This window comes from Dipodomys spectabilis, unplaced genomic scaffold (assembly GCF_019054845.1).
Source record: "Dipodomys spectabilis isolate Male_0828 unplaced genomic scaffold, ASM1905484v1 ptg000002l, whole genome shotgun sequence".
Lineage (NCBI taxonomy): Eukaryota > Metazoa > Chordata > Mammalia > Rodentia > Heteromyidae > Dipodomys > Dipodomys spectabilis.
The window spans coordinates 36,337,053-36,360,612 of NW_024870679.1; the positions used below are offsets into that span (position 1 = coordinate 36,337,053).

Consider the following 23,560-nt stretch of genomic DNA (forward strand, 5'->3'; position numbering starts at 1 on the left):
AGATATTTCTATCCATTATAATGTTCCCCATTTTTTTAAAGTTCTAGTTTTGAATCGCATACAGAAAGCTGTGAGAAAGGTTTAAAGAGAAAAGTACTGATTACCTTGATTTGATGATTACACATTATATACATGTATAGAAATAGAATGATTGCCATTTCAGATGCTGTGTGACAATTTAGAAAGAAAAGGAGAGAGGAAAGGAAGGGAAGAATTAAGAAATAGACAGGAAAAGTGTATACCCAAAGACTCAGGAAGTTACAATGATTTCTAGAAGCTTTGTAGAACATTTTCCTCCACCTGAGCCTGCAGAGCTAGGTTTGCTAATGCCACGAATTCAGCCTGATATACATTTTCCATCTGTGGGTTGTAGTGTTCTTCTTGGACTGGAGCCTTAACTTTCATCACATGTTCCTGTGGAAAAAGTGGGAGGAATACAAGGAAAATTCTATTTTGCTCTAAATCTCCAAGTGAAATTTTGTCACTCCCCCTCCTTGTACAAAAGGCATAATCAGTTACTAGAACTTGATTGTATCACACACTTTCCCCTCTTTTCTTCCCTTGAAGAAAATTCTGTACTTGTCAACTGCCTTGTACTCTAAATATTTAGAAACATTTCCTTTAAGCCAATGGGATCTTAACTGAACTAACCAACAGGGTTTCCTCAGGTCTTACTTTGACCTCCAAAAAGCTTTTAAAGACCAAGCTGGTCTAATTAGAACCTTTTAATGTGTAAAAAAGATGGAGAGAAAGAGAATCTGAAGGGAATATAAGCTTAAGCCTTGTTTCCCTTTAATAATTTAGCCAAATTTAAAAAAAATAACAACTTTGTGAAGTTATAGAATGTAAAGTCACAATTTGACTAGGATGCTCAAGGATGTGGAAGGCATAACTTCTGTCAGATTTTCATTCATAATTTACTGGTTCTAATCTTGTGTCCAGTACTTTACTAAACAGTAGACATGTTCAGTTTGCCTGATCTCAAAAGGTTTATGGAAAAACGTCTAGAGCATTTAAGTTCCCACTGTGTGGTTAGTCACTGTTGTCATTGGATCTCATAAGTAACAGTCAGGTTAGACCTGTATTTTGTTGAAATTTTCATCTTTTTGGTTTCCTTATTTATGAAATTGATGTCTTTGGCTTCTTTCAGAGATGTCTCATAATGGTAAATTTGGTTTTATGTTATCTGACATTGAAATCACAATAGTATACTGTTAGAGGATTGCAGGCTTGAGCCAACATGTCTGGTTCAGTGACTGATAATTTCTAATGATGTGTTTAAACATCAGTGCTTCTCATTTCTAAAGAATCCCTCAGTGTGAGTGTGAAATTGCCATATGTGACCAGGATTAAAGAAATCCTCACCTCTGATAAAATGATTTTTGTTTTTACTTAGATGAGAATATGTTTTTGCACATACTGCACTTGAGACATATTTAAATTTAAATTAATTTTCTTTAAATGTAAATTGTTCTTAAAGTATTGCTTATGTTTTGCAGCTCTGACTTGGCATTTGATCTGGAAGGATATGTTTTTATTCTGATAAATGATGTTCTCACAGCAGCAAATGGTGCATACGTGAAACAAAAATTAGATTCAAAAGTAGGTAGCAGTATTAGATCAACCTGCCTTCCCTCCCTCCCTCCCTCCTCCTCCCCCACTTGTGCTTGCTCCCCCCTCTTTGTGTATGTTCTGGTGCTTGAACTCAGAGCCTTAAAGCTCTTGCTTGTCTTTTTTACTCAAGGCTGCTGTGGGCACATGTCCACTTCAGCTTTTTGCTGGTTAATTGCAGATAAGAGTATCATGGATTTTCTACCCTACCTGGCTTCAAACCTCAGTCCTCAGATCTCAGGCTCCTGAGTAGTTAGGATTACAGGTGTGAGCCACTAGCATCTGGCAATTGTTTATTTGCCTGTTAATCAGGGAAAGTGTGCAGTAAACAAAAGTTCTTATGAGGGATTGGAAACACATAGGCTCTCTAAGGGTAAAATGTCTATACTTTGTTCACATAAGGAAATTAGTTTTATGTTTGAGTTTTTTTTTTTTTTGTCTTTTCTTTTTTTTTTTTTGGTACTAGAGATTGAACCCAGGACCTTGTGCTTGCTAGGCCAGCACTTTGCCATTGAGATACATCCCAGCCCAGGAAGTTAGTTTTAAGTTAGAAATGTAGTATTGTTGGTGGCTTTTTTAGATGAGATGGTTTGAGTATTGATTTAGTGGGTAGGGAAAATAGAGTGTTCACCGAGAAAAGTATCATAAATGTTCTTGGTTGTGTTCTACAGTGCCTTATGGGTGATCTGGGATATGAAGGAGATATTTGGAAGCTTTGAGTTGTGAGAGTAAGTGAGTTTTGGAAGGGGCTGTAGGACAAGGATAGCCTATGTGTACTTTGCCTAAAAATAGTGGGACACTTCAGGGAGCTTTAGGTTCACACTTCCTGGTCAACATTGAGTTTTATGTCCTGGATCTTGTACATGTGAACTTTGTATGCTTGGCATTTTGCTTTCTATTAGTAGCATGTATACAAAGGCTATTCAAGTATTTTTTTGTTTGTTTACTCTATAGTTTGGAAATACACACAATTAAAATTTAATTTTAGGTATAGTCAGACCATCAGAAAGGTGAATATATAGCCTACCTCTTTTGCTGCATTGTAAAATTATATTACTGTAACAAATAGCTGCATGGAACTCAGTTTTATATATCATTGGTTTGTTATTGAAGGAGTTGTCCGTGGTATCATAATTTATCTTAAAAGGCCACCTATATGAGATATTTATCTTAGAGGTCACTCTGAGCAGCTGATCTAGTTTTTAATCTCATAATTGAATCTTGTAACTGACCGTGATTTTATCTTATTTTTTCTACCCATATTATCTTCAGTCAGATGACCTTATCTGTTTACTTTTAGTCTTCTCCATTTATTACATGCATGGCATTTTTGAGATTAACTCAAGCCCTTTTTTGGAACTGAGATGAAAATAAATATAAGTACTCTACTGGATTATAGCATTAGCCCCCATTGCTAGTGTCTAGTCTTGTTACCTTGGCCAGCAGGGCTTTGCCTTTTTTTCCAGGAAAGGAATGTAGATGTGTAGCTGTCTCAGAAGGTTTCCTGGTTTACAATTTTCTTTGACCTGAGGATAGGGTAGATTTGTTTCCAACATGTTTTGTTTAACATTGCCTCTTAAATTTTGTCCTCCACTAAGTCACCTTGGTCTGAATGATGACTATATTTAAATGGAGGCCCCAGTAAACATTGTTTTCTTTATGAATAGAGAATAAGGAACAATTACAGATTTGTTTTACTTTGGTTTTATTCTTTAGCCCAAGTAGCCCAAGTAATAATAGCATATCATTTACATTTACCTAGCAGCTTCAGCTCTCTGAAGTAGTACTATTCCAGCAGAATTTCTGTGATGAAAATCTTTATCTCTGCTGTCCATTACCAGGAGCCACTAGGCATACACAGCTATTCACCACTTGAAAAGTGACTGCTGTAATTGAGAAACCAAATTGGGAGTTTTGTACATTTATAATTAAATCACTCCATGTGACTAGTGACTGCTATTTTGGATAGCACATCCCAATACATCTCCATCAGAGTATTTTACTTCTAGGAGAGAACCCTTTAGTTGCTTACTAAGGAATGACTTAGGACTTATTTGTAGTAGAACAAAGGTAGTTGATCTGCTTTTCCTAGTTCACAGATTACAGACAACAAACTTAGAGGGTGGTTTGTTTAGAGGTAGTATAAAATGGTATTAAAAAGGTCAGCTAATAAAAAGGAGATATGCTGTGAAAGAGAAAAATACTGATAAAAATATTATGCAAGAGCTATTAAGCTTTTTGTCTAGTATTTGGGAGTCAGAGATCAGAAGAATTGCATTTCTGGGCCATCTTAGGCGGGAAAGTCCAGAAGACTCCAGATCAATGGAAAGAAGCTGGCTGTGGTGGCAGATACTTGTTGTCTTAGCAGATGGAAAGCAAAAATAGGGTTGTGGTCCAGACGTGTACCTGGGTAGGAAGTAAGACCCTAGCTAAAAAATAGTCACTGCAAAAAGAGCTGGACATATGGCTCAGTGGTGGAATGCTCATCTAGGAAGCACTAAGGCCCTGAGTTCAAAAACCCTAGCAGCACAAACAAAGCAAAACCAACCAACCAAACCATAAAATAAAGCAATAAAGACAACAATATATGAGAACAAAGTATAGTAATTCAAGTTTATGATAATGTCCTAAGTCAACTTTTAACCAGTGTACTGTGCTTTAGAAATTTAGAAATGCTTTAGAAAAAATGTGTGTCTGATGTGTTAGCTTGTTTGTACATCCTCTACTTCTTGTTAACCATCACTGCATGTCTGGGCACACATTCTCAAAGGTTGTTGGTCCCAATACAGCTTTTTTCTTGGGGCCTTACAAATGAGAGAAACCTTTCCATTTATGCTTGTGATTGATCATAACCAGTTCATCATTTGGTTTATTCTAAAGTCATTATGGCCACACAGAGATCTTTTTTAATAAATTGGAAGTTTCATTACCTATAATTTCAGGACTGCTTATAATCATAGGCCTGTGAGCATGAGTCATATGGCATGAAGACTTAGTGCTGTGTTTTAGACTCAAATATAGTTACTGAAATTAAAACTTGTCCTGTCCTGTCCTGTTCTGTCTTCTTTCCTTTCTCTTTTCTTTATGCTGGTAGTGGGGCTTGAACTCAGGGCCTTACACTCTCACTTGGCTTTTTGTGCACAGGTGGCATACTACCACTTGCGCTGTACCTCAACTTTCAGCATTTTGCTGGTTAATTGAAGATAAGAGTCTCATGGACCTTCCTTCCTTTCTCTCTCCCTTCCTTCTCTCTCTATCTCTCTCCTTCCTTCCTTCTTTCCTTCTTTCCTTCCTTCCTTCCTTCCTTCCTTCCTTCCTTCCTTCCTTCCTTCCTTCCTTCCTTCCTTCCTTCCTTTTCTCTCCTTCCTTCCCTTCCTTCCCGTCCTGGGCTTGAACTCAGAGTCTGGGCACTGTCTCTGAGCTTCTTTTGCTCAAGACTAGCACTCTACCACTTGAGCCACAGTGCCACTTCTAACTTTTTCTGTTTATGTGGTACTGAGAAATCAAACCCAGGGTTTCATGCATGTTAGGCAAACACTTTACCACTAAGCCACATCACATTCCAGCCCCTCTCATGGACTTTTCTGCCTGAGTTGGCTTCAAACATGATCCTCAAACTGAGTCAGCCTCCTGATTAGCTAGGATAATAGATCTGGGCCATTGGTGCCTGTTTGAAGACATTTTTAACTTGCAAGTCCTACAAGTTCATGTGTATGTGTAATTGGGATAGTAATATGCACCAAGTTATGTTATCTGTCTGCTAGAATCAAATAAAATCTTTGATTATTTACTCTTCTAGGAGCTGGGAAAATATGGTCTGCTGTATTATAATGCACTGTTTATGATTCTGCCCACCTTGGCCATTGCATATTTCACAGGAGATGCACAAAAGGTAGGACTTTCTTAAGGTTTAGTGACTTAGGTTTGTTAGTTACATTATTGTTTATGAACAAAAGATAGACTTTTGGGTTGTTAAAAAGAAATGTACTTATTAAGTGACCTTACACTGTGAATACTCTTTACTTTGCTAATATCATGCTAACCATGCTTGGCATAAAGATTGGACAGTACTAAAATGGCTCAAAATAGCCATGGTTGCCAACATAAAAATAGTGCATGCTAAGTAATGCCCTTTTCTTAAATGCCAGCATGGGGGAAAGGAAATTTTTACACTTATACTAAATTATAAAGGGGAATAGAAGCTTTGGGAAGCTTCTTTAAATCCTACACAAAATGTCAGCTATCAGTAGAATTCTTTGTTTACAGTTGTCAACGTGGTTTAAATCTCATATTGTTTTCTTTTCCTTAGAAGATACTTAGAATTGTGTAGTGCTCTGACAATATAAATAGTAACTGATAGACTTGTTTACCAATCTCTTACGAAAGTGTAGTTAAATAAATCCAGAATAGGGTAGTAAAATGAATCCTGAGGATTTTTCTCTAAAATAAGCTCATATTCATAGGAGGAAAGTTGATATTGTATTATAAAAATTCACAACATTTTGTAAACCTAAAAGGAAATCCAAAATTTTAACCAAGGTTTTCTGTTCTAAGATTCCTTCTAATTTCCCTGGCTTTTTCATAATAAATACATTAATCTTACAGAATAACCAGGTTTTTTTTTCAGTTTTTTTTTTTTTTCCTTTCCGGTCGTGGGGCTTGAACTCTGGGCCTGGGTGCTGTTCTTCAGCTCTAGGCTAGCACTTTACCACTTGAACCAAGCACTACTTCTGGCTTTTTCTGTTTATGTGGTGCTGAGGAATCCAACCCAGGGCCTCATGCATGCGAGGCAAACACTCTACCACTGAGCACTACTTCTGGCTTTTTCTGTTTATGTGGTGCTGAGGAATCCAACCCAGGGCCTCATGCATGCGAGGCAAACACTCTACCACTGAGCCATCTTCACAGTCCCAATTTCAGATTTTGGATAGTGGTCAGACTATTGAAAAGCTCATTTAGGTTAGTGAAAAATAAAGGCAATGTACTGACAACTTACAAAGCTTTATTTTTTTTAAATAAGACTTTTAAAGAACTGGCACAATTGATCTTGAATACATGTGTAAAATGTTGTCATGAATTGCTACCTGACTGCCAGCAGACTTAAACAGAACTCTACTGTAACCAGTAGTGTTCAGTTAGAACTCTGTGGCTATGAAGAAAATGGGATTGGAAGTTAACATTTATTGAGCCCATATTATATTCTAGTCACTTCATGTAGATAATATAATGTAGTCTTCACAATGATTGTAGGTTTAATTACCCTGTTTTACTGAGGTAGTGGATTCAGAAAGACTGAATGACTTCCCTAAAATCTTGGTGTTAGCAGGAAGTAGTGTCATAATTTAAACCCAAGCTCAATCTAGAGGTCATGGTCTTCTCACAGTGTTCTGCCTACTTCTATCAGATGCTGGCTCAAGTGCCCTTTACACTTCAGCTTTGTGGCAGGAATGCACTATAAACTAACCAGCCTTAGCCCAGTGCCCGTGGCTCACGCCTATAACTGGAGGCTGAGATCTGAGAATCATGGTTTGAAGCCATTCTGGTAAGCAAGTCCATGAGACTCATCTCCGATTAATCACAGAAAAAGCAGGAAGTAGAGCTGTAGCTCATATAGTAGAGCGCTAGCCTTGAGCAAAAGAAGCTCAGGGACAGCACTCAGGCTGAGTTCAAGCCCTAGGACTGGCAAAACAACAACAACAACAAAACACCCAAAATAAAAATCAGCCCCACACACATAGCTAGGCAGGTGGCTATAAATCTTGAGGACTCTGTACAGGAGAAAATTAGAAAAATGAATAAAGTTAGGTTTCCTAAAGACTTAGCAAAGATGGAATTATCACCTGGGTTTGACTTCATCAAGTAGCTTGTAGCTACTTGAATAATTGTCTAAAGGCGGTATTTCTTCATTCCAGAGTGATGACAGTTTACATAGAAGTTGTAACATAATTTATGCCTATTTTAGAGTTTGGTAATTCACATTCAGATGGAAATGCTTTAGTTTAAGAATGCTATAATTAGTGTGAAAAGTTACTTTACCACTTAGGATTAGATCTGGGATTTCTTATTCTTCTTTTTTTCCAGTTTTAAGTAGAAGAGTGGAATTTGCAGTCTGTTTTTTCCAGTGGAAGTGCTAGGCAAAGGCACTTTCAAGAAAGGTTTATTTTAGAGCTAGAGACCATAACCAAATTGGTTAGAACAGTTACTTACCTATATGAGACTCTGGGTTCAATCCACAGAACTGCAAAAGAAAAAAACATTTAATTTTTAAGAAATACAATGATTTTGGAGAATGTCAGTTCATCTAAAAATATTCAGATATTCAAGTTGGGCTGTTAAACTACTTATAGAAGTATTTTGAACTCATTATTTGGTAGTGGTACTGCATTAGTGTTTTAGGTTTCACTTTGTTTTTCATTCTCACTCTTACTGATAATTAATATATTACTTATAAAACATACATTGGGTTATAAGTGGACACACTGTCTTTTTTTATAATCCTGTGAGTTCTTTCTTAACATAGTTCCCCGCCACCCACTTTCAGTACTAAATTTTAAATTCGGGTCTCATAGTTGCTAGGCAGGTGCTCTACCACTTCAGCCATGCTCCAGCCTAACATTCTGTCCTTACTATAATTCTCTCTGACACATTGTGTTACAGTTACAGGCTATTGTGTGTTTCATTACGTTAGACTCAGATAATAGAAAAAGAAGAATGAATTAAGTGGTATTCTTACCTTTTGAACACTATCCAGTCTTTCTGGGAACCATTGGCTAACCTAAGGACAACATGCTGATACAGATTCTATGGGAGAAGCAACTTAGGGGTGTCCATATACAAGGCTGTAAAATAGAAGTAGATCAGTTCTACCCATTTGTTGGGATTGAGGGTAGATTGTTTCATGGAGATTTGCCTGGAAACAAAATTAAAATGTTATTGTGGAATGATAGATTTGTTTTGGTAGGTTATAAGCTCCGACTTGCAAAGTGAGAGATGTTTGTGTTCTTAAATGCCTAGTAAGCTTATGAGACAAGTCACTATAATTTTATTCTAAGTTCAAATCCGATTGGTATTTCTGAGCATCTTTCTTGTGCTAAGAAAAGCTATTTTAACTTCTCTTAGGAGAGCATGAGAAATGCCACGTAACGTTCGTCATACAGGGAGGGCATTTGGCATGGTTCTGAGATGGTGTAAAATCTATCACCAAAGTGCCATGCCTGTCAGTGCATTCTACAAGCATTCAGGTTAGGAAAGATTGGTGTAGGTTGAATTTGTATTGGTGTAGGTTGTATTTGCTGTTCAGTGGAAACAATGCAACACATAATTCTGATCTGCTTGAGGGCCTGTCATGGTCATGTGGCCAGGTGTTTTACTTAGAAATGGTGGGTGGGGGGCTGGGAAGGTGGCTCAGTGGTAGAGCGCTTGCCTTGCATGCCTGAGGCTCTGGGTTTGATTCCCCAGCACCACATAAGCAAAAAGGAAAAAAGCCGGAAGTGGCATTGTGGCTCAAGTGGTAGAGCGCTAGCCTTGAGCTGAAGAGCTGAGGGACAGAGCCCAGGCCCAGAGTTCAGGCCCACGACTGGACCCAAAAAAAAAAAAAAAAAAAAAGAAATGGTGGGTAGAAGCTTACATGACTTAAGGTTTTCAGGAGGGTTTTAGTAGTCTAAAAGAATCTGAAGTTTCCACTGGAAAGTGGAAAGAATTTGAACCTTCCTCTGGAAGATTTAGTTTCCTGTGTTCAGTGGTCTGTTAGAAGTCTTGTTAGAAAGACTTTTCATGTTCAAGAATGGGATATATAGCAAGATTTCAGGTAAGACTTTTCTAATAAGTCAGGTTCATTGTCAGTATATGTCCCTTGGAAGTGTGCATATTCTTAAAATACAGATGAATATATATGAATATACATATATATATACATACATATATGCACATGCAGTCATGCACACAAACAAACATGCATCTATATGCATCCATTTGTTTTTGATGAATGGACACTGTTCTATGGCACTTTAAATAAGGTTGTTATCAAATAGTTTAAGCTTGTTTCTAGTGGTTGGTAATACTTTCTTTAGAGTACAGTGTCTTGTACATGACAGAATGCTTCCATATAAGTCATTTTCCTTGATCCTTGATACATACCTGTTAGGGACATGCTCAGGGCTGCACAGTAGCAGCATTTAAACTGGCACCATTTTGACTGACTCCAGAGCCCTTGTGTGTTTGCCTGATTACAAGCTTTCCCACAGTATTCTGCTGACCCTGAATAACAGTGTCCTGCATTTTGGACTTCTGTGTAGTGCTTCATATAGCACAAAGTGTCAAATGTTAGCAACCGTATACTTAGTACTACTTAAAAGACTAGTAATAAAAATACTAATAATAAGAATACAATCTGGGGCTGGGAATGTGGCTTAGTAGTAGAGTTCTTGCCTACCATACATGAAGCTCTGGGTTCAATTCTTTAATACCATATAAACAGAAAAAGCCAGAAGTGATGCTGTGGCTCAAGTGGTAGAGTGCTAGCCTTGAACAAAAGAAACTCAAGGGTGGTGCCCTGGCCTTGAGTTCAAGCCCCAGGACTGGAAAAAACAAGTCTGCTACTTGTCCTTGTCTACTTAGTTATCTATAATCATAATTCCTTCATTCAATGAATATTAAATGTTATACGTCAAGTGCTATTCTAATCACAACAGAAAGACCATGTACCTGTTTAAGCAGAGCTTGAATTCTAATGGATGAAATAGACTATACATAAAGTGTGTAGTAAGTGCTCTGAAGAAAAATAAAGTTAGGAAAATGATAGAGAAGTGTTATTTTAGATACCATGGTAAGGGAATTATCTTTTAAAGGCCCATTTGAGCAGACACACAACTAAAACAGACTGAGAGACTAGTTTGTGTGATTCTTTGGAGGGAGTATAACCTAGGTGGGTGGGAAGAACAGGTTCTAAGTCCTGTAGAGGGAATGCTTAGCATTTCCCAAGTAGGTGAACACCAGCAAAAGCCAATGAGGACCTTGAGCAAGGTGGAGGAGGAGAAACTGATGTATTCCGGTGGAGCTAGGAGCAAACATGTGCATGCTAAGAGGAGGCCCATCAACATGGTAAGAAGACTGACACCTTTAAGGTGCCAAATACCTGGAAGAGCAACTGGCTCAAGCCAATTCATAAATAAGGAAGCTGGGGCTAGGAAGGACCCAGGTCTAGAAAGAAGCCAAGATTTCCAGATTCTTAGACATACATTCTCACTCATCTCTTCATACCACACCCTACTTCCTTCTAAGTTAGGAGCAGTGCACAGGAATTGGGAATTTCCTCCCCAAGTCTTGAAAGCTTCTGACATTTTGATACAATGGAGCAGAACTTGGGGCCTCCAGTTCTCTCACTGATCGCTGACTTAATACATCTCTTCTGTCTGTTGCAGTCAAATGGTCGGTGGATGAAATGTTCTCTAGGAAGGACTCTTTCTGGGATAAGGCAGTTCCAGAGTAGTAAAGGACAAGATGGACACTATACTGCTGTTCTCATAGCTGGTTTGGGCCCAGTGTTTCCTGATAAACTGTTCTACATCAATGGACTGCTGGTTTTCCTCAACCAGATCTTTTTATTGCATGCAAGCTGTTTATGTAGCAAATAAAAGGACTTCCAAGATAAATGGTTAAATGCAAAAAAGCACCATACCAATAAGGTATATGGTATGTTCACTTAGGGTATATATATTATACTTTATAAAATAAGAAAAGGACAGGATTTTTTGTTTTTGTTTTTTATAAATGATGAGTATTCTATGATGAATATTAAATTTAAAAATACTTGGGGGAAATGGCAAATAACAAACCAATTAGTTTCTATCATTGAGAGTTACAGACTCTTGATCCAGGACACAAACCAAGAAGAAATCAGATCTGAATAATTTTTTTAATTTTGGCCAGTTGGTCATGGGGCTTGAACTCTAGGCCTGGGTGCTGTCCCTGAGCTCTTTAGCTCAAGGCTAGGGCTCTACCACTTGGTTAATTGGAGATAAGGGTCTCCCTGGCTGGCTTTGAACCACAATCCTCAGATCTTAGCCTCCTGAGTAGCTAGGATTACAGGCATGAGCCACCAACTCCTGACACTGAATCATTGTTCTTAAAAGTCTCACTGTAAGTAGGCTGGAGAGAGGAAACTTCCCTGTTAAGGCAGGAATCCAACAGAAGGTTGGAGTGGGACACAACATTTGAGGGGGCTCATAGATACTTTGAGCAAGAATTAGGGGCTAAAGGAAAACAACAACAACTTCAAAATTACAAGACAAAATAGAACAGAACAGTTTATCCCAGAGAACATAGTGCAAAACATCTTGACAAAACATTCTCAGGAACCAAATTCATTTTTATATATGTGTAGGTTTTTTTTGTTGTTGTTGTTTGCCAATCTGGGACTTGAACTCAGAGCCTAGGCATTGTCCCTGAGCTTTTGCTCAAGGCTAGCACTCTACTTGAGCTACAGCTTTTTTTGTGAATGTGGTTCTGAGGAATCAAACCCAAATCAAGCACTCAACCACTAAGTCACATTCTCAGCCTTGTATGTATAGTTTTATTTTATTTTTTGAAGTTTATCAAAGTTTTGTAAAAATTTAGGTTCATTAGACCAAAGAATTATATATTTAGTACTTACTTTAAAAATGTATATCTTATAAAATATTCTTTAAACAAAAACCTATAGTTTAACAAAAGTCAGATTGCCATTAATAAAAGGTATCCCATATAGATAAACTACATACCTCTTAACTAACAGTTTCTCAGTATCAGGACAGATTGTGTTTAAACTTACCAGTTGCCATCTCCAAAGGGAATTTATGCAGCAAAAAGCCAGCGATTCGATGACAGGGATTGGAGCCTGGCTTCGTGGTAGACACCATGCTAGGTGCTATCATGTAGGGATGGAAGAACAGACCCTTCGCTGTGGCTCTCACAAGGCCCTACTGTAGGCACTGGTATATCATATAATGTCTTCATTATATCACTGCTTACATTACATGGCTTAAAGGAGTTCCAGGAAAAGTTGCTGCACTAATCCTCTTCCTGGACATTTCTGTTACTGACTGAATAAGGAAGAAATAGTAAGTTGTAAGTTGTCGGGTTAGCTTTTCCAGAGTTATTTATCTTTTATGGGTCACTCTGTGAGACAGTTCTTTTCTGTTTATTTTTTTGTGGGGAAGGGACATGATATTCTTTTTTTTTTGGTTGGTTGTGGGGCCTGAACTCTGGGCCTGGGCGCTGTCCCTCAGCTCTTCAGCTCAAGGCTAGTGCCCTACCACTTGCGCCATAGCACCATTTCCGGCCTTTTCTGCTTATGTGGTGTTCAGGAATTGAACCCAAGGTCTCATGCATGCAAGGCATGCCACCTTCCTAGCCCCAGAGCATGATATTCTTTTTTTTTTTTTTTTTTTTGGGTCCGGTCGTGGGACCTGAACTCTGGGCCTGGGCGCTGTCCCTCAGCTCTTCAGCTCAAGGCTAGCACTCTACCACTTGAGCCACAGCGCCACTTCCGGCTTTTTTCTTTTTGCTTATGTGGTGCTGAGGAATCGAACCCAGGGCCTCAGGCATGCAAGGCAAGCGCTCTACCACTGAGCCATCTTCCCAGCCCAGCATCACACAGGATTACACCAGCAATTCTTTAATTAATGAATAGATTTTTCTCAGCTTTTGTATTGTTCGGTTGACAAAGTATTTTTTTGTCCATTTTCCTCTTTGAGGATAAGCCTTTTTAAGTAGGAGCAAGTGGCCTGGTTGGTGAGATGGACTGTGTTTACCATCGTGCATAGGTTTTATAAGTGGAAGAACCTAGTGAGCAGAGGCATTGAAGATAGCAGGGAAGCCGTTTATCTAAGCCAGGAGCAGGGAAGCAGGGGCAGTGTGGCAGATGGCTGCCATGGTGCAAGGTAGGTGGCCACCCAGGATCGCTGGTTTTGTAAATTTCCCAAGCATTCCCTTGGTGTGATGAGAACCCTGCCAGCATCTTCTTTCTCCCTCTAACAACTTTCCCAGAAGCTCACTTTTGGATAAGAATTTTTTTCCTCAGTAGTTTTGGAGAAAGTAATTTCAAAACAGAATGATATTATTCATCTTTTTCTTTTCTTTACAAAGTGTAAGTGGTTTATTTGTAAAGTTCAGGGTAAGCAGGGATTTATCAGAACAGTAGGAAAATGTCTCAGTTATACATTGGACTTTTCCCACACATCTCAAGGAAGTTGTTGATTCTGCTTAGTGTAAAATTTCCTAGAAACAGAAATGGCTGCATCTGAGACTGACATGTACATTGAAATTCTGCTGTGCTTCTCACTTGATTAGGGTGGCAGATTGGCACAACCATTACCCTGTTCTCATTGCCAAGTATTCACACCACCTTTATGCTGAGCCTAGACACAGCCTCAAACTATTCTCTAAGACAGTGGCTCTGACAGCCAGAATCAACTGATCAGAGCTGGTTCAAAAGACAGGATCCGATTGTATTCCTGACCTAGATTTTAGCCCTGCTATTGATTATGTAGTATGAGTACCTAATCTCACTCAGAGGCTATCATTTATTAGCTTATTTAGCATAAGTGAATAAAGGAAAAAATTTTTAACGTTAAACTTTGTTTTTCCAGGTAGTTTTGTGGAACCAAAAGTGTTCCTAGTTAGGAGAAGTTTAAGTTTGGTTGTGTGAGAATGAAGTGCCCCTTGGTTGTGTGAGATTGTTTTTACACTGGAGTGTCTTTTGGCCTCTAGTATTGCACCCACAGAACTGGAGACTTTAATCAAAACAGAAGGAAGCTTAAGAAAGCTAATTTGTTTGTATATCCTGTCATCACATCCACCACTTGACCAAGACTGAAGATTTCAGGCCTTGGAGGACTTATCAGGAAGGTCATTGTCTTCATAGTAGTTCTTTATTAGTGTTTTCTCTGGAAGCAGAGGTTTTGTTTAGACATTTTCTCCCTGATCAGCAAAGTTACACAGTCATTGTACCTTCTGTCTTTTTCATCTCCCTCTTTAGGGAGATGAAAAATCTGCCTACCAATCTACTGCTAGATAGGAGTAGTGGAATCTTCTGCGAGTGATGTCTTCTGTTACAAATTCATTGTACATTTAAATTGTCTCTCTATATTCTCTTATTGGTCCTCACAGGAGACAGCTGGAGCAGCCTGTGTTTTACATATGTGATATAGGTCAAACTTCAGGCTTAAGTGACCTTATGGCCTCACAGAAGGTTATAGGAAAACCTTCCTGAGTACAGGAAGTAGACGTTTGGTTAGGTGAGATTTTTAAGTGGCCTTTGGTCATGTGAGATTCTCATCACACATATGCAGAAATAGAATAGAACTGTTGTTTTGTTTCTTTACAGTGCAGGGAATTAAGTCTGGGGCCCATGCTCAGTAGGCAAATACTCTACCACTGGCCTCTTATGCTCAGCCCTAACTCTTGCTTTAAACATTTTTAAATATAATTTTATCATTACTAAGGAGTTGTACAGAGGGTTTATAATTCCATAGTCAGGTAATGAATACATTTCTTTTTTGGACAATGTTACCCCTTACTTTGCTTTCCCCCAGTTTCTCCCTTCCATCCCTGCTCACAAGTTCATTGTTTATACAGTGGTATATTCAATACTGTGACTACATTTGTTTATTCTCCCTTCATTTCTGTGCCCTCTTTTACCCCCCCTTAAAAAGACAATAGCAACAAAAACCAAACCACCACCACTACCACCAAAACCCATGTTTCCATTTCCTAGAATTCATTTGGATAAATAGTATTTAGATGTTCAGAGAAGTTATGTCTTTGGGCTCTTCCCTTAAGAGTATCCTTTAGTCTGTTGGTTTGTATCTAAATATATAGAAACCTGTATAAGTTATCTTGTCCAGTTGTATTTTACATCTAGCTTATACATATGAGAGAGAATGTGCTGTTTGTCTCTCTCCTAACTCTTGCTTTTCGCATTACTGATCTGATAATAGTACACATGTAGAACCATCAGTGGGAAACAAAACAAAAGTAAACCAAACCAACTCCAGAACCTGATGTTTACCCAGTAGTGCAGATGGAAGTGATACAGGAGGTGAGAGAATTTTCATCCTGGCATTTATAGAAATAAAACAGATATTCAGCACAAACTCTCAGGCCGAAGTTTTAATTGGAAGAAAATAGAAGTTGAAGAAAGGGGACAGTACTGATTGAGGATTCAGGCTGTTTAGAATGTCCTGAGGTCTGGTCATTTTCGTTACTTTGTAAGGATGTTGTTTTTTTAAGAGCTTTCTTTTTCATGGTTTAAGGAAATTTCCACTTGTACGATACAGACCAGTGGCCAGTTAGTTCTTGGAGACATCCTGGAGCCAATCTGTACCTGGTGGGTTTCTTCTCTAGTTTCTAGAAAGGGCTGTGAGGGCAGGTACATTCCACACAGTGATGATAAGGGAGGAGAGAGAGACTCTTGTCTTGGCAGGTAACAGGTTATAGATTAAGGGTATGAGAACCTGCAGTCTCTTGTCCCTTGAGAGTCCTTCTTTCTGTTTGAGTAGATTAGGCTTGGAAGTGAACAAGCTCTAGCTGGATAATTTTAGATAAGCTACTTAACATTTTTGAGCTTGGCACAGAGTGAAGGTACTCAGTAAGCAGTAGCTTTAGCTTTTACTGATTTTTGAAATGTTCTCTTTAGGGCATGGGCAGCAAGCCCCTGTGTATTATAGGAACTAGGTGGGCCTTATATCCATTAGGTCATATTTATCCTGTACTTGTGGTTGGCTGCTGATTGTCCTGACTGCTCCTGTGGTGAAACAGAGGCCTGTAGCAGGCTGCTTGTGCCATGCATTGGCTTTCTCCAGAAGCAGGCCAATACTTAGGGAGAGCAGAAAAATGCCATGAGAATTACATTTTTGTTTTTGAATTTGATATAAAGGGACTTATGTTCATGAGAATATATTATTCTCCAGATACAGTTATATCCTCAGAGTGTTTATTGAGTGTAGAGAACCTTGACCTTGAAGTGCATATAGTGGGGTTTACCATATGTTCACTGTGAACCTAAAGTTTGCCATTTTGTGTATGACCCGATCTTTCCATTTCACAGTGGAAATCAAATGATATGATGTATGTAGAAGCCCTCAATAAATAGCAGGCAGCAGTTTTTATTGCTTTGATATGCTTGCTTTTTGATTATCAGCAGATTTGATTAAACCATCCTCATCACTGTGCCCAAAGCTTAACTTGAAGGTGCTGAATTGTAATTGAAAGCACAGGAGATTTAGATGTAACAGAGGAAGGAGTTTAGAGGTAGACAGACATTTATTTGAGGCCTTTGTCATATAATTTTGGTTACTTTTCATTCCTAAGTCATATTTCTGCATGTATACATACATACTTTTCATGTGTAAGTATATCATATATGTATAATTAAAAATGTTTATCATTTATATTAAAAAAGATCACCACTCAGTCAATGGAAGACAAATAACTTTATTAAAAATTTAGCACAAAAATTAAGAAGTCATTTTATGAAATAAGAAATACTGATATCAGATAAGTATATTAAAAGATACTTAACCTTGGGGCTGGGAAGTTGGCTCAGTGGTAGAGCGCTTGGCTTGCATGCCTGAGGCCCTGAGTTCGATTCAGCACCACATAAGCAAAAAAGAAAAAAGCCGGAAGTGGTGCTGTGGCTCAAGTGGTAGAGCGCTAGCCTTGAGCTGAAGAGCTGAGGGATAGCGTCCAGGCCCAGAGTTCAGGCCCCACGACTGGACCCCCGTGCTCCCCCCCCCCCCCCAAAAAAAAGATGCTCAACCTTGTAGGTAATCAAGGAAAGGCAAATTAAAAGCATGAGATACCACTTAATGCTTACTGGAATGGCCTGAACAGTTCTCAAGTTGGTGAGAAAGTAAAATATAAGGTTGTGTAGCTACTTTGACAGTTTCTTATAAAGTTGGAGATAAAGTTAGCAACATGTCCAGCAATCCCTTGTTCTAGGTATTTACCCAAGATAAATAACAATGTGTCCAAGACTTTGATTTTACTAAAAGATTCATTGGTGCTTTACTGCAATAATTGTGGAAACAACTCAAATAAAGGTCCATTGATAAGTGACTAAACAGTCGTTTAGCCGTAAGGTGGAATAATCATTAACAATACAAATGAATGAGCTACTGATAGACTCAGAGCATGGATGAATCTCAAAAGCATCTTGCCAAGAGAAGAGACAAGACAAAAAAGACTATAATTACTTTGTCTGAGGTTGCTTTAGCAGCAGAGCTGTATACCAGGGGTCTGACTATAAAGCGACTAGAGGGAACTGTTGGTGTGTGAGGTGTAGGAATCTCCTTATCATGATTGTACTCACTGAATTATGCATTTGAAGTTGGCAAATTTTATTTTATACCTCAACAAAAAGAACCTCAAACAAAGTGTCTGGTAAGTGGTGGGTTAGGAATATGATTAGAGATGGATGGGTCTTCCATAGTGGAGCCCACAGTCTGTAGACTGACATAGACTGGCATGGATTGAGGAATAGGTTCATGCTGGCATCCAGAGCCCTAGAGGGAAGTACTGAACTGCAGAGAAAGTCCTTGATCAGGGAAAGCACGGCAGGAACCTTGAGTTTAGTCTTCTGGGTGAGCAAGAGTCAGTGTTGGGGAAGAACATTGCGGGCAAAGGCATGCAAATATGAAGCTTTGTTATGCTTTATACACCACAAGAGTTCAGCACTGGTGGCTCACACCTGTAATCCTAGCTCCTCAGGAGGCTGAGATCTGAGGATCACAGTTTGAAGCCAGCCCAGGCAGGAAAGTCAGTGAGACTCTTATCTCCAATAGACTACCCAGAAAAAGCCAGAAGTTGTGCTATGGCTGAAGTGTTAGAGCGCTAGCACTGACCACGAAGAAGCTCAGGGACAGCACCCAGGCCCTGAGTTCAAGTCCCAGGACCAGCAAATAATAAATGAAAAGAATAAACCACAAGAAGCCCAGAGCTTAGGGGTTTATGTGAAATGGCAAAAGTTGAAGCTGGACAAGTTGTTCTCTAAGGAAATGGAATGTTTTTCACGTTGGCTTATCAAACTCAGTTTGCTTGCAAAAGAAATTACTTGAGAGAGACTCTCCCTCTTGTGTGAAAGATGAAATGATCCCCACACCCTTTCTTTGTCTTCAAACAAACAACAGTAACAACTTAGAATCAACTGTTTCAAACTAAGACTTTAGTTTCATTTGTGTAAACAGGGCTTGCTTTAGCTTTTGCAGGTTATGGGGAAGAAAAGTGTTTTACTATTCAACAAAGCCTTTATCATTAACACACTAGGCCATCTGGTAGAACATGAGTTTGTGTAGATATGACTTGTGCCATCAAGTAAATACTTCTTTGCTTCAGAGTATAAAATCTCTTTTATTACACACACACACATACACACATATTTATGTATCTGTATGCATATATGTATGTATTTTTGGTGCTGGTCCTATGGCTTAAATTTAGGTCCTGGACCTATCCCTGAGGTTTTATGCTCAAGGCTAACGCTACCTCTTGAGCCACCACTCCACTTCCAGCTTTTTGGTGGTTAATGGGAGATAAGAGTCCCACGGACTTTCCTTCTCAGGCTAACTTTAAACCACGATCCTCATCTCTCAGCCTCCTGAGTAGCTAGGATTTATAGGCATGAGCCACTGGTGACCACCAGCCTCTTCATTACATTTTGGAAAGGATGAATCCTTCTGAAAATGTGTTCAGTCCATATTTGAAATTCTTGAACATTATTCTTTGATGCAGAGAAATGTGTTCTGTGTGTGTGTGTGTGTGTGTGTGTGTGTGTGTGTGTGTGTGTGTGTGTGTGTGTGTTGGTTACAGATGCATAGAAAAATTTTTATTAATGTATGAGATAGCTGATGTTGAGGACTTGCTCTAAAATCTGATGCTTTCTTGTGTATTACAGGCAATGGAGTTTGAAGGCTGGGCGGATACCCTTTTCCTTTTGCAGTTCACCCTCTCCTGTGTGATGGGGTGAGCCTCTTCTTGGGTTCTCTATCCTGCATATCCTTAATATGTCAGCGTAGGATAAATACACCTCCAGATCCTAGTGTTTTTATAGCAGCATCCCTGCTCTCAGGGCTGCTGAACTGATCTCAAGTCCAGTGTAGGATGGTGACAAGGGCCTACTGTCTGTGATATGCACCATTATAATTTGATCTGCATTGATTGTTTGGCATGTATTGATGCTTCCTTCCCTGTGAGATCACAGGCTCAAAACTTAGGTAAATTATCTGAGTTAGCACAGGTAATGGATGGCAGTGACAACATTTTCATTTGGGGCTGATGTTTCTCTTTCATGTTGTTTTCTTGCCAGAACAGTATGTAGAAGGCAAGAGGTTTTCTGTAAGCAGCTTCTTATCCCCTCCATACTTTCCTCAGCTAGTCGTTTTGGTTTCTGTGTGTGGCTGGACCTGTGCATAGTACCTGGAGGCTACAGAACAGAGTTTTTGTTTTGTTTTGTTTTGTTTTTTGTTTTTTTGTTTTTGGGTCCACGTGGGGCCTGAACTCTGGGCCTGCACGCTGTCCCTCAGCTCTTCAGCTCAAGGCTAGCGCTCTACCACTTGAGCCACAGCACCACTTCGGGCTTTTTTTTCTTTTTGCTTATGTGGTGCTGAGGAATTGAACCCAGGGCCTCATGCATACAAGGCAAGTACTCTACCACTGAGCCACCTTCCCAGCCCTACAGAACAGAGTTGACATGCTGCTTTAGCTCTGGGTCAGTTCTGTGGTTTCCGTGTAAATCTGAGAGGTCCAAATACTGAGGCTTAGCCATTAAATGAACCTGTATCCCATCCAAAAGTAGTTCTCCTGTGCTCTTCTTCCATCCTCAAGAAGCTGTCTTGCTTTGATCCTCTCTCAGAGATCACATTATCCTCATGGCAGGTACATAGCTGAGCCAGAGTCTGTGAGCCCTTGGTTCTCTCTCTCTCTCTGGCTTATATGAGTGGGTTAGTAGGATGCATGAGCTCTGAAAATAAGTCATAGTTATGAATGTTAGCTTTTTGTTCTGGTGAGAATAGCAGAGAGAAATACCTGGTCAGGAAATAGTAGACATGTGTTTCTCTTAAGTGAAACTTAAAAAAATTTTGAAGTTACAGTGTAAACAGTGATGAGGTCACAGTCAGTCATGACTAGCATGTGTTAGCATGACGAGTACTGGGTAATTCTCTTGGCTAGAGATTACTAGAAAGCAGTGGAGCTTGCTTATAACCCATCTTTTTCTTCTCCATCCTAGGTTTATCTTGATGTATGCAACAGTACTCTGCACGCAGTATAATTCTGCTCTTACAACTACAATAGTTGGCTGTATTAAGGTGAGATGAAAAGAAAATGTTTTCTCTTTTTGATACCTGCTGTATTTGAAAATTGTGCCTCTGAAGTAGGAATCTGGCTGTGCTTTCAGGCCTGTCTTAATGTCCTTCCATACTGCTTACTGCTTCGACAAACCATGGATATAGTTTTGTAAACAAGAATTCAAAGAGGAATTGTCCGTTCCTCTACTTTTAACATAAGAAATTTTCCTTTTACCATTTTCATCAGTGCTAAATTATCTGTAACTAGAGACCTGGAGATAAGAGTCTCAGGGACTTTTCCTGCCCAGGTTGGCTTTAAACCCTGATCCTCAGATCTCAGGCTTCTGAGTAGCTAGTATTACAGGTATGAGCCACCAGCACCCAGCTTCAATGTGACTCTTACCTCCAATTAACCACTAGAAAACTGGAAGTGGAGCTATGGCTAACAGTGGTACAGCACTAGCCTTGAGCAGAAAAGTTCAGGGACAGCTTCCAGGCCTTGAGTTCAAGTCCCTTGACTAAAAAAAAAAAAAAAAAGAAAAAAAAAGTAGAGGAAGGAAGAGATTAGGCCTGTTTCTGACAGGGCAGATAATACTTCAGTATCCATTACTTTAACCCCCAAAGAGAGAGAACTGTTCTGTTTGCTGCTTGCTGAACTCTACTGTTCTGTGCCGGCAGTATGCCTACCAGAAAGTAATCATGGGAGTTTTCCTATGTCTGAGCCAAAGCTTAAATGGCCTGCTTTCAAAACCTGTGTCTGGTGTTTCCAGTGATGTCATCTCCCCCTGATTCATTTTATTTGAGGAATACTCATTTGTCCTTAGCCTAGAGAGTCAAGTTGAATTAAATATTGAGCTAATGTATGCTGAATCCTTTTTCATCTGATGGAGAATTTTAGGTGGTTTAAGATTACAGAGACTCATAGCTAGCTACTCAGGAGGCTGAGATCTAAGGATGGTGGTTCAAAGCCAGCCTGCACAGGAAAGTTCATGAGATGCTCTTAACCTCCTATTAACTACCATAAAAAAGTGGAGCTGTGGCTCAAGTGGTAGAGTGCTAGCCTTGATCAAAAAAGCTCAGGGACAGCTCCCAGAGTCAGATTTTAAGCCCCAGGACCCACACATCTTTTTAAAAAAAGAAGATCACAGAGCCCACAGCATGTCTGAATCCCAAGTGAATAGCATAGTAGATTTGCTTTCTTCCTTGTTTTATTAGCATATATTAGTTGTTCAAGAGGGGTTTCATTGTAGCCTTTCTGTACATTTATCCTGATCAAACTCAGCCCCTCTACCACTCCTTTACTTCCCTTCCTTGTTTTGCTTTCTACAAAAGGCAGGTCACAAAGAGGTAGGTCTCCCTCATTTGGGTAAAAGAGGGCAGATGACCTTATGACTTCTTTTCTTAACCCTGATAGGTCAGCAGTGAGGAGAGGAAGGTGCAGGAAGTCCTACATACATGTAGAACTAAACCTACTTGATTGAATTTCTTGGTGTACAGTAGTACAGTTCTTTTCTTTTTTTTTTTTTTTTTGCCGATTATGGGGCCTGAACTCAGGGTCTGAGCTGTCCCTTAGCTCTTCAGCTCAAGGCTAGCGCTCTACCACTGGAGCCACAGCGCCACTTCCAGCTTTTTCTGTTTATGTGGTGCTGAGGAATCGAACCCAGGGCCTCATGCTTGCAAGGCAAGCGCTCTACTGCTGAGCTACCTTCCTAGCCCCCAGTTCTTTTCTTTTGATGAGTTACCCTCCCAAGGTATCCCAACAACCTCATGAGCTTTACTCAGTCCTAAGGGGTTTAATTTATACTTAGAGGGAAGGGAAGAATCTAGGTTGTGTGCTTAATTCCCTGTAGCTTTTGCTCCTCACTGCTGTCACGTCTCATTGTTAAAGGATGGCTGGTACATTCAGATGGGTGGGAGTCCATGCAGACACTGCTGGTCACTGTCTCCTTAGCCACTGGGAAGTGTTTTTCAGTAGCCTCCAGCCAATAAGCCTTTCAACTTTAAGCTGAAAGGGCTTTAAGCTTCCTCTGTCCCTGAGGAGCCAACCCCACAGACCTCTGGAGGGTCAGATCCCTTATTTCTCTTTGGTGTGATAGGAAAGTCATGAACATATTTAAAGTGGATATTCCTAGGCCCATCCCCATATACACCAAATCACAGTCTGTAAGTAGAGCCTAGAAATCTTCATTTGTAATTCTACATAATGCTTGGAGTGTGAAAATTAGAGTTTTAGTTTAAGTTAGCAGAATGATCACCTGTGTTTCTTGGCAAGTTTTTTTCTTTTCATGAAGCCAACTTATTTAAGATACCCTAATATGTACCTATAGTTTATCTGATTTCTGATTTTGAACAGGAAGGTTCAGATTTTCTGTCCCCTCCTGGTCTGAAGTTCTCTGGGCAGTTTATTCACATTAATCTACCTTATTACTGGCTCTCTGTATTCAGAGAAGAGTTAAGTCCATTCACATACTTACCCAACAAACTTACTGGCCTTCTTTACTATTTCTCTCACATAATAAGAATATTTGATGGGAAACTCAGGGTAACTTGAGTTGTTCTAAAGTGGCCTGCTGTTACTATCCTTAGATCTAGAAGAAACTTAAATGTTTTTGAATGCTTTCTCAAAGCTC

At 39.4% G+C, this 23,560-nt stretch overlaps 1 protein-coding gene across 1 annotated transcript in view; it reads left to right on the forward strand.

Annotated features, from left to right (window-relative positions):
• Positions 1-23,560, forward strand: part of Slc35d1 (solute carrier family 35 member D1) — a 44,608-nt gene that overhangs the window by 5,638 nt on the left and 15,410 nt on the right. The window contains exons 7-10 of the mRNA XM_042679590.1: positions 1,500-1,602; positions 5,411-5,503; positions 19,541-19,608; positions 20,873-20,951. Coding sequence (XP_042535524.1) covers positions 1,500-1,602; positions 5,411-5,503; positions 19,541-19,608; positions 20,873-20,951 — 343 coding nt within the window. The remainder of the gene's footprint in view (positions 1-1,499; positions 1,603-5,410; positions 5,504-19,540; positions 19,609-20,872; positions 20,952-23,560) is intronic.